The 12,500-nt window shown below is 41.0% G+C and overlaps 1 protein-coding gene across 3 annotated transcripts in view; it reads right to left on the bottom strand.

Moving 5' to 3' along the window:
• Window positions 1-12,500, bottom strand: part of LOC306928488 (vacuole membrane protein 1-like) — an 84,510-nt gene that overhangs the window by 28,816 nt on the left and 43,194 nt on the right. For all 3 annotated transcript variants that reach the window (XM_079508647.1, XM_079508649.1, XM_079508648.1), the window contains 2 exons: window positions 962-1,042; window positions 227-343 (listed from right to left, as the gene is read on the bottom strand). In XM_079508647.1, coding sequence (XP_079364773.1) covers window positions 227-343; window positions 962-1,042 — 198 coding nt within the window. The remainder of the gene's footprint in view (window positions 1-226; window positions 344-961; window positions 1,043-12,500) is intronic.

The raw sequence follows: 12,500 nt of genomic DNA, 5'->3' as shown, positions 1-12,500 counted from the left end.
TCCAGTTGAATCTCACTTGATGTTGCAGATTCAAAACTATACTTTAGATAAGTTATAACCATTTCTCTGCATAAATATGGAAATGACCATACAAAATTATAATTAAAATGATCAGACAACACATACTGAACTATATTGTGAATATGTTTACATGTGTATGTAATAAGCACTCAAAAACATTATTTGATGAGATTGACATAGACAGTATTCTTTAAATTAACCTTACTTGAATGTGCATCTTAATGACCGCTTTTCCAATCAGTGTTGCACCAAAGAAAGTCCAAAAGGGTACCAGAAAATGTCCACATGTTATTCCTGCCAGGTCAAACAAAGGATTGGGAATCTGAAGAAAACAAAATTAAGTTTCAAATTAATTACAACATCCACTACATAAATTATATTGTCTCGGTCGGGTGGAACCTCATGTCCAAAACTGTTACTTTTCAGTTTAATGTAAGTCGCTCTGGATTAAGAGCGTCTGCTAAATGCCTAAATTGTAAATTGTAAATTGTAGTATTCAAGAATAGCAGTATGACAAGCTCAAAACACTTGTAGATCTGCTACTTTTGATACTTTTGTGTGATGCTGAAGGATGATCAAGTAGGGCTTTAATTTATGAAAAAACAGAAAAAGTTATATTATATGTGGATAAATATGATATGTTAAATGTGGGTTAATATATTAAAATGAATTAAAGAATGACATGAGTAACCATGTATAATGCATCTTTGCTGTAGCCCATATTACCTCATCTTAATTCTCTTTCATGAAGCAACTGTATACTATTGTACATTAACACTACAGTAACTGATAGTGCCAGGATAATTTATAGAATAACTATGTTGCTCATTTACCGGTAGTTTAATTTTAGTGACAGGCAATGGCTAAACAAGATAGCATCACTACAGTGTAGCTTATATCATGAAAAAGGACTTGTGCAGAATAAAGTAATTTTACTTACAGAAGCACAAGCCAGTATTCCAAAGAATCCAACACTCTGGATCAGTTTGTGCACTGCCAGCTTTGCTTTGGTGGCAAAGTCCTGAAAGGAAAAAATGGAAAGTGAAATATAAATATCCATATATATCATTTCTACAAAAGGCTTCATTTTGAAAAGGTATTTAAAACAATGACAATTGTGACAATTCTACTGTTGCATCAAAAAATCAATTGACTTGAACACCCTTGCCAATGGTAATGGATCTGGGTAACAAATATATCACAGTATCTATCAGATCTATCATTTCATCATGCTGCGTCATTAAAAAACTGTTCACAGTGATGAAAGATATTGTATCTAATAAGCAATTCATCATGTTTGTGGCAAATGGCAGATCAAACGATTTTTATTAAAGATTTAGAAGGGCAATTACAATTTTTGAAACAGTTCACAATATTGTTAGTTATTCAAACGTGACATCTTTACACGTTTTCAGAGTTACTGTATGAAGTCACGTATGAAATTAATTCACAGGATATGTGGCAATATTTGCACTAACATGATTACAAACGTTGAAAACTTGGGAGACTTGTTGCTATAGTGTCACAGTGTATTAAAATGAGTTGCATTATTTAGGTCAACATTTAATATTCCAATACCAGTTGCTTTTAAGATGCCTCTGGTGCCTCAGTCAGATCATATCTCAGTTGTTTATTTAATAAAAAGTGGAGATGCAATGTCATTCAATCTCTCAATTACACTTTTAAAAATACCACAATGTGCAAATGAAACGAATAATGTGGCAATAAGCTGCTTAGGAAGTGCATTTATTTCTTAATGAGAGCAAATCTGAAACCACCCCGATATGAATCATTTTAACTTCACCAAGCGGCCCAACAGAAAAACTATTTCAGTACAGTTTTAATCACTCATAAAGAACGGTGAACGCACATAAAACAGATACTCAGACCTTCATAAATCGGGTTCACAACTAACACAACTGTTTATGACATTTAGAAATTGGTTTCTAGTACTTTATGGACACTTAAAATAATTAAGCCGTCCATATGTGTATGTGAAGAGGAATCTTCACTAAGTTCTAACTAAAAGACTGAGACCGCCTGTTATTGAATCTCATCCTCACAGACAAAAATATATTTATTTAAATGACATAGTAATGCTTCACCCGAACCCCCCCCCCCCCCCCCCCCACACACACACACACACACACACACACACACACTTATGAGTAAGTCTTCACGAATGACACTGACTACAATTGAAACGCTCTCCCCACCATTCGCACTGCAGAAATGCAATCTTTAATGTCACAATCTTAAATATAACTAAAACTAATTTCTAAACTTTTTTTGTGTGTGAATGCAGGTAAATTTAAGTGCTTCCATAATGTGGCTTACCTCTAGTGGCAGTTTTAAATCCTTTATCATTGGATATGTGAGAACAAGACAAGGCGCTTTGGCCATTCCAATGACTCACATATTCTAACATATTCTGCTTTTCCCCCAACCCTCCTGACACAAAAGCCTCTTTTCACAGCAATGGCATGGATTTTTCCTGTCAATACCTTTTCTGGGAAGAGGAGCTTTAATCGGTTTGGGTGTTATTTAAAATAGTTCTGGGAACTGAGCAGGAATACTGAGGGTTTTTTTTCTGCTGGTTCAAATGGTGACTTTTTCTGGTGACTTTGTGGATGACAAAATGTCACACCTACGGTAGGTAAACCATGGCATAATTAATTGTAGACAATACATTTTCTTACATGTCATAGTTTAATTAAATTAATAACTTTTGAGCTATAAATGGTCTCAAATCAGAGTAGCATATAAGTAGTGTTCAAAATAAATGAATTCAGTTCTATAACTAAACATTCTGTTAAGAGTTCTATAATTTGTGGGCATTAATAGTGTGGAAATATAAAGAATTTGTTCCATAGGAAAATATATAAAGAACATGTACCAACATTGTTAAACCGTGTAAAGAAAGTGAATATCTAAAGAAGCAAAGTTATGTTTCCATGTTAGTGAAATGTTAAATGCTAACATTTTACTATGTATTTTGTTAGCAAGTTGAGAACTGGAAAATAATTTAAGTCAAGTTTGATAACATATATTACAAGAGAACCTTTCTCAGGCGACATTAATGTGTGTGTGTGTGTGTGTGTGTGTGTGTGTGTGTGTGTGTGTGTGTGTGTGTGTGTGTGTGTATAATACATACAGTATATACTGTATACATATAGATGTACAGTATACAGTACATGTATATGATGGAGCTCGCACAAAAAATTCCCACACCTTTTTTATATCTGTAAACATCTAAATGTATGTGTGTATACTTTATGTTTTATTTTAGCATAATCTTGTAATTTCCAAAACGATTATACATGAGTCAAGGACTCATCGATGCAATGCTTATACTGGTGAAATGCAGTACATGTGCAATTTACATAATTGTAGGCAGTGAATATACATTATGAAGCAATACAAATAGATGTGTTCTGTATCGTTAGCAGAGATCCTGTGTGTCATTATGATTTTTAAATCTACACACCTGGCTCTTCTGAATGTGATATTTTTACTATTTTAACTCAACATATTGGTCTCAAAATAATTATGTATATATTTCAATTATTGATTCCAACATTCCAAATGTTGTGTGTGTGTGTGTGTGTGTGTGTGTGTGTGTGTGTGTGTGATCTATATTATCTCTCAAGCACATTGTTAAATCAAAACTGGAGTTAGGGAAATGGTGCTGTACTGTACTACCAAATATGGTCAACAAAACCAATACAGTACTAGTGACATTCTTCGAGGAGTCCAACCCAGCGGACATGAAATTTGAGAGACAACGGGGGTAGCCTAAAAGGGGATTGTGTGGGGGGGGTGACAAATGGACACTGAATCTGATTGGTTAACAGTTCGTATTCCTCCATCCAATCGCATAAGACAAGACATGCGATTGGACAAGCCTGCTACTTCAATTCCAGCCTAGCCTTCATTCCCTGTGTTTGAGTGTGTGGAACCGTTGCAGGGTACGTGCACGTGTGTGTGCGCGCACGCGTGCGTGTGTGTGTGTGTGTGTGTGTGCGAGCGCAGTGTGTTTTCAGGAGGTGGGAGACGGGGCTGGGTGTCTGAGGGAAGGAATGTGTATGGTTTACAACAGAACCGCTGTGGACTGCCTGGACCAGACCAGCACTACCTGACAACCCACTGTGTTGTTGACTGGACCAGCACTACCTGACAACCCACTGTGTTGTTGACTGGACCAGCACTACCTGACAACCCACTGTGTTGTTGACTGGACCAGCACTACCTGACAACCCACTGTGTTGTTGACTGGACCAGCACTACCTGACAACCCACTGTGTTGTTGACTGGACCAGCACTACCTGACAACCCACTGTGTTGTTGACAGAATCATGCATATCCAATCACTGCCATGGAGACGGACGTGTTTCGCCCCATGAATCCCATTTACTTTATGACATCATGACACTTGCATTGTTCACATTAAGCACAGTTTAGGGTTTTTTCACGTTCTCAATAAGGAGGGAATAAGAATATCAACATAGCGTGGACAAAGGTTCCCAGGGGAGGGGCGGGAACAGTGTGTGTGTGTGTGTGTGTGCATGTGTTTGTGTATAATATTGTGATTTACTACAGTTGGACTATGTACTTGAACTCTTTTGCTTTTCTGAATTTCTGGATGAGGGAAGCGTTTATCTTCCATGGCTGGGGTTCAGACATCCAGACTCTGTTGTTGGTGGCTTATGGAAAATCACCATCTTTGCCAGGCACATCGCCAGGGCTGCCTGCCACCCACACGCCCCCATCGCCACTGGCCTTCAGGGCAGGGCTTAGCAGCAGCAATTACATTTAGGAGATCTTGTCAAGGGTGCAGTGTCATTAAAACCATGGAACTACGGTTCCAGGTTTGGCTACTCAGCACAACTGCTTTACTCAGCAATCTACGCTATAACGACCCCACATCCAGACGCCCTCTGTGGGACCGCTGATTACGTTTTGCTGACTGTTTAGATGGTTGTTGCGTTGCATCATTTCTGTTCCATGTCAAGAAGCAGATCATATGTGGTTTGCAAAAACATTATTACTTTTTCGCCTGTACACAGAGACATTAAACGCTTATTGTTGCCACAGAGATGATGGCAATTAATGGAAAGCCAAGAAGACAAGTGGCAAAAAACATGGTTTCTTTGCATTTCTGAGACCGTGATCATCAGCAATTTTTGATTTTATAATCTATACTTGTATATGTATCCATGCTCATGAATGGAAACTCCCTTGCCAAAATGTTTTTTAATAGGCTCTTGTAGTGCTGATGGGGTAAGGAGTTCAAACAAAGCAATCTGCTCAATGGGGAAAATCTAAGTGTCAGACGAGGAAAAATCTATGCATAGCCTATATACAAGTCAACACCCACACACACTTTTTTTCTCTCCCTCTCAGTATTTCTTTTTCTGAATGAAAGTCTTTCACACACAGGACACCCATCTCCGGCGCGGTCGCCAGCCCCGACAGGGAGATGGCTAAAGTTCATCTCATTAACTCCGCATGAGCCCCCACCCTCGCTCGCAGGCACAGGAAGTAGACCCCCTGACGCAACCGGTCCTATAGTCCCTTCTAGAAAAATTCAAATCTATCTGGACAAAAGGAAGAAAAAAAATGCACCCCTGAGTCCACGTTGACAAATTCTTTAACAAGCTGCGGTTAAAGGGAAGCTGGTTTTACTCTGACTCACCCCCCTCCTTTCAAACAGTTTACTGGAAATAAAGGGGGAGGAGGAGGGAGGGGGCACTTTCAGAGAAGTCACGTGATGGGGCAGGGCAAACCACAGCACAGAGAGCCTTTGAGTGCAGTAGGCCAGGGGAGGCAGGCACACGCCCAGCGCAGATGGCTCTCATTTCACTTACAGGAGATACCATCCTGGGAGTTGGCAATCAACAATTCACAGCCTGTTAACCCCTTCCTTGCCAGACGAGGGGAAAAAGTCCCCACACGGCCAGCAGGAAATGATTTCATTATCGTGTTACAAGCAGTCATGGGCTTGATGCATGTAAGACCCCCCCCCAAGCCCACATGCCCCCCCCACACACACACCACCACCACCACCCACGCCCCCCCAACCCCCACCCCCAAGGCATTCCATGTCTATATCGAGGATGCCTCCTGGGCTCCTAAGGGCCATGAAAATGTTTGGCTTTTGTACCGAGCTAAGATTTAAGTGGAAAGAAATGCTGCTGCTCATGACATCAGTGTCTGGACCCGTTGGAAGAGCGGATGACTTCATTACTCTTGAATAGCTGTTTTGAATGAAAACAAAAAAGGAAAGAAAATGGAAGAGAGGCGCACAGTAATCTGCCGCTGTGTGTCACGTGAACATGTGTCAGGAAGTTGGCACGTGCAGACTGAGAGAAATAGCAGTGCTGGCACTTAGAGACTCGTGTGACTTGGGCAGTGAGAACGATAAAGTCAGCATCTTATTCCAGCTCTGCTGCCCATGGCCGACAGTGTCCATTTCTTAATACTTCAATGCAACAATCCATGTCACCCACCCACCAGTCCAACCAGTTGTCCAGTTTGATTAGTGTAAATTCCATTAGTGTCTATTTGTACTGCTGTCTTATTCTATTGATTTGGAGCCGTCACTCAAAGCAACACAGTTGTGATTTGAGATAGATCCGTGTGTTCATGTTGATCGGTTTCATGTCCCCTCTTGACAAAAAAAAAATATATAAAAAAAACCATACCGTACAGCGATAAAACAAGTGACGCTCAATAAATTAAGTTGTTGATAGGTCGCCTCAACAGACAGAAGGATCCCCAAACATCCGAATAAAGGTAAAATCATCACAAAGACAAAACACGCTGCCGTATGCTGTAGCTCCTTAATGGTTCCTAAATGCTGTTGTTGAGACGAACAGTAGGACATCCGGACCCACACACACATAAGGCTGCCAGATCAGATATCAACAGAGACAAGCAGAAAGTGAGAGCGATGCAGAGGATGGGAATATAGCTCATGAGAAAGAATGAGAGCGTAAGGAGGGAGGGATGTCAAAGGAATCATGAAAAGAGAGTGAAAGAGAGAGTGAGCGAAAGCGATAGAGACTACACTAAGGCATGCAATGTCTATTTTTAATCTCCACTTCATTCAGATAGATGTGAGACAAACAGGCGATGCTCCTTCAGTGTCACCTTGGTTTTGACCCCAAAAAATAAATAAATACAAAATACAGGAACGCATTCAAGTATAGAATAAAACGAAGACAAAAGCTTCTCAGCCAACGATGTGTCTTCTGTTTGGCTCTTCCACACACTGGGCTATTTTCTCAGTGTTCTGGTGGGGAGCGAGACTTTATCAGTGGGTCCAGTGATGTCAGAGCTCTAGACGCACACATGCGGTCTTAAAGCTCGTCTGCAATTGGTGCCAACCTATCCAGATGTCCATGGCATTAGTAATAATGGACCTTTAAAGTAGGCATTGTAAACCTTATGGGAGGCAACTTCTGACACATCTCATTCAACAATCGCATAGCAACTAGCCAACTACAGTACAACTAGCCTGGGCAATCCTTTTCAGGTTTATGATCCGGTCGGGAGCAGATGATACCGTTACGTCGTGTTTTGTAGTCATCAGGCCGGAACCATCAATTTGGAACTTCCTTTCCCTCAAACAATCTTTTCCCAATAAAAGCCGCAGGCTATGAGAGAATGAGGTACGCTTTTATTGTTATTCTTCCGGTTTGACGAAAGGAAGTTCCAGATTGATGGTTGACGTAAACATCAATCTGGTTAACATGACATAACGATATCATCCGCGCCCCACCGGATCACACAGCAATTTTGTAACACAGACCAGGCTTTCCTCCGAGGTGGAAAGCCTAGTGAAGCGAGGTTACTGGTTCATCGTTACACTCAATTACAGCAAAGTCTCTTTAAGAGACGTTGGTTGACTCCAAGTGCCACCTTGGTAAAGTCCCTGGGTAGACAGTTCAGAATAACAAGACAAGGCTCCTATCTCTTTGAAAGGGGAATAATTTAAATATCTGACACACAAATTATTATTTACAAACTCATGTACATGGAGTAAAGGACTAAATGATAAAGATGTGTAACTAAGTCTCTGTGAACCTTATATACTGTATAGTTGTGTTTCCACTGGAATACCAGTACATTGCTGTGTTGATAGAATAACATTTTGTTCTATCAACACAAAGTGACGCTTTGCTTTCACACTCATGTGGCAGGATAACAATGCAGGCACTCTGACTAGGTAGGGTGACATGGAAATGACGGTACAATATACTTTATGTACGGGCATTCAGAATTGGCACATGTTCACACAGGACTGCAACATTAAATATACCAGTAAATTGCAGGCATTTCAAGCAAGTGGGAAGAGGGTTTTATATAGATCACCTATCGGCACGCATCTGGATCTTGGGAGGGGGTCTCTTGCTTTTTGTTACCACTATTTTCTTTATGGACATTAATTTGTGTGCATTGTTTGTGTGCACTGTCTTTGCCAGGGAAATGAGGTCCCGAACCTCAAAATAACTCTCCTGCTTATAAAGGTTACAGACATACATGACATTCAATAGATCCACTGTGTAAAACCTCCGTTTTCAACACAAATACCACTTCGAATTACCGGGTCAAATTAGGCATGAATGAACACCTACAGATCTGCAATGTCCGAAACATTGCGAAAGATATACATATACAGTACATTCAGATGGAGTAATTTTATTGTCATATAATACTAGCCTCTGTGGCCACGAACTCAAAGCCAAAAGGCATGGACTCTTATATACACCACAAAGTGTCTAACTGTTTGAGCTGCATTGTCAGGAAGAGAGAAGAGAAAAGCATTCCCTAGGATGAAGACTGTCACAAGACCTATCCCCGGGATGGAGACAGTCAGAAGACAGGTTAGATTAAGCCAGGATAAAACCACTAGCATATTTCTCATTCCTCCATTCACAAATTCAAGTGTGTGGAAGGCAAATACGCATGTTGCGCTGTTCTGCATTGTCTGAACAGTGAACATTTGTAGTTGAGTTAGAAGTTAACTATTTACACCCTATATACTGTACTTGTCCCCCAGGGGTCCGTACTTGGTCCTGTCCCTTTTTCGGTCCACACCCAATCTCTTCGCCGAAAATAGCTGATCTACAAGCTCACAACAAATCACAACATGACACACTGTGAGCTTGTAGATCTGATATTTTCGCCGAATGTACTCCATGATATGCCTAGAATTGGGATGCTAGGGTTCATGTGGTTAAACTAACACTGAGGATTTAGCAGTGGTGACAGATAGACTTCTTATACCTTATGCCTCACTTTCATTCAGCTCTGTGTTCTGCCTGTAAATCCCTTCAGTCCATTCCGTGATCTCCGATTATGTGCGAAACAGATCCTTCTGTGTTTTTCCTGTATGGAATTTGCCTCCTCAAGTAATTTTCTTTTCCTTTTTTTTACAGATTTCTGGGAGACTATTGCTTTGTGTACCAGGAAACACACAGAAGACACCATTTCATTCAATTGAGTTGCTTAACTGTGTTAATAATATTTTGTTTATAGAGTGCTTTTTGGGGTACTCAATTGCACATTCATTATCATTTCGATTCATCCATAAAACTAGAAAAAGTGCCCCTCGGGGCACAGGTCTCCACCAGGATAATAGCCTTTGTGAAGTTTGGACAAAATGTGTAGGAGTAATATATGAAAAATCAAACAGATCTGTGTTGAACACGTGACTATAGAGATAGTGTATACCGATTTGATGTATGGATAAATATAATCTGTGCGAGTATTAGTAATATAAAGAAATGTGTTTTGCAAAAATCGGCCTCATGGTGCCGCTGATAAGAGGCAGATGCGAAAAATGTAGGGCAAAGGTTTTTCCTTGGCCTCTAGGGAGTGTGCATACAAAGTACACAGATCGGTGCAGTTATAGGTAAAAACAGATATTGGGCTGTTATAGCGCCACCATGAGGCTGATTCGAAAATGTTTAAGTGGCATTTCTTCCTCTGCCTAGTGGGAATGTGCGTGCATAATTGCACGGAAATCGCACACTGTGTTAAGATTTGAAGCATTTTGTTCAAAACAGACCAATCCTGCAAACTTTGGAAGGCAATCTTAGCCAATGGGGATGGAATATGAGGAAGCGGACAGATCCGTGTTGATCACATGACTATAGAGATTGTGTATAGCGATTTGCGTGATGTATGGATAAAATGTCTATGAGTAATCTACAGAAATGTGTCGGCCTCTTGGTGGCGCAATAACAGGCGCAATAACAGGCCTTTGGGGCAGAGGTTCGTGGCTGGCATCCAGCGAGTAGGTGTGCACAGTGTGGCATCGGTTGGGCCAACAGTGCCGGAGATTAGCTGTACACAGACACAGACACACACACACACACACACACACACACGGAAGGACGGACGGAGTGCAAAACATACTCTCTCTCCCAATGCCTTCGGCCTGGTGGAGACAATGAATACATTGCGAATCACTCACAGTTCAATGGAAACGAGGCATTACTGTACACTTCACTTAAGTCTGACTTAAGTGAAACCTGGGGTGCATTGGAGTGTTATGATGAGGAGGAGGACATTGAGTGAGAAAGTAGATATTAGACTAGAAAAAGTGCACCGTGACCTCGGGGCACAGGTCTCCACCAGGGCAGGTCAGGTTGTGGCCTCCTGGTGGCGCTATAATAAGCCAATGTGAAAAGTGTGCCATTTCTTCTTACGCCTTGGATGGCAATTGGATGATTTGAGGCATTTTGTTCCAAAAATGTGTTTTGCAAAAATCCACCTGTTGGTGGCGCTATAACAGGCCAATGTGAAAAGGGTGGGATATATTCCTCAGCCTAATAGGAACGTCTGTGGAAATAGGAACGTCTGTGAAAGATTTCACGTAAATTGCACACTGCGTTCATGATTTGCGGCTTTTTGTTCAAAACGGGCCAATCCTGCAAATTTTGAAAGCCAATGTTAGCCAATTAGGATGGAATATGAAATATCGGACAGATCTGTCTTGAGCACATGACTATAGAGATACTGTGTAACGATTTGCGGGATTTTTGGACAAAATATAGAGGAGTAATGTCAAAAAATGTGTTTTACAAAAGTTGGCCTCCTGGTGGCGCTATAACAGGCCGTTCTGGAAAACTTGGGGTAGAGGTTCATTTTTGGCATCTAGGGAGTGTGTGTGCAAAGTTTGGCATCGACTGAGTTAATGGTGCCGGAGATTAGCTGTACACAGACGGACGGACGGACGGACGGCCACACGGACGGAGTGCAAAACATACTCTCTCCCCATGCCTTCAGCCTGGTGGAGACAATAATGAAGATAAATGATAAAGGAATATGTGGAAAAGGGATGGACAGTAACCAAGTACATTTACTTGAGTACTGTACTTAAGTAAATGTTTTTAGTATCTGTACTTTACTTGTGAATTTGTATTTTTCGATACTTGACTTTCACTCCACTACATGTCTAGGAAGGGGAAAAGTACATTACTACTACATTACCCTAATTCAAATATCTATATATTATAATTTACAAAATATGTCTGTGTGTCTGGTTGTCACTCTGTCCCAGGGCGTAATTCAGAAAGCGGTGGCCGTTCGGTGTCAAACTTGATATGTGTGGCACATATTTTCCCGAGGTGTGCAGTGTCGAATGGCAATTCGGACGGACCAATGGTTTTCGAGAACAAAACAAAAAAACACGAATATCACAAATATCTGTATCTGTCAGCCTGCAAAAGCCATAATATGGAAGTATGTGATAGAAGAATCACAGTAATGTTGGGATGGACGAGAAGGAAGGCATCTTCATCAAATGAAAGGCAAAGTGGGAGAGAACCTGGGAGAGAGGAGGTTATCATGGCATGTATTGTATGATGATGATGACCATGTACTTTATTCTCGACTTGCATCGTTCATGACATGCATGGCCCCGAGTAAATGGCCTGAAAATAGCAAGCGTTGTGAGCTTGTAGAGCTATTTTCACAATTATTGCTTATTTTATTTCTTAAAATCTTAATAAAGCAATGCTTTGATATTAATCGTTTTGCCGCCAGCATTAAATCGCGCATTGCCACCTGTAACACTTATTTTGAAGCGCCAAATATCCGTAACCGCATGTTACAATGACAAAATGCTGTGTGCTGTGTCTTGACCGGTTGTTGTTTTCTCGCTCGGTGCAGAAAAAACCCGACCGCGAGTATCACAGCGCCTGCTGTCGGCCGTTGAAAAACCTTGTTTTCACCAGAAACGACATTCATTGCGCCGATTTGGAGACACAGGCATTTAAACGCGGACCATTGAATGCAAGTGAATACGCGCGCATCTTCAAAATGGCCGCGGCCACTGTCCCACTTGGACTGTTGTGCTAACGAACGGTGGCTAACGATAAGACCGGATCAAAACATGGATTAAAGAATATAAACCCCTGGATAACGTAGCTACGTTTCTGGCAGGCTAGACGATTAATTTAACACCG

The sequence above is a fragment of the Electrona antarctica genome (genome assembly GCF_951216825.1).
Source record: "Electrona antarctica genome assembly, chromosome: 8".
Taxonomy (NCBI): domain Eukaryota; kingdom Metazoa; phylum Chordata; class Actinopteri; order Myctophiformes; family Myctophidae; genus Electrona; species Electrona antarctica.
Note: the sequence above shows the minus strand (reverse complement) of the source record. Positions and strands in the feature narration are given on the sequence as shown.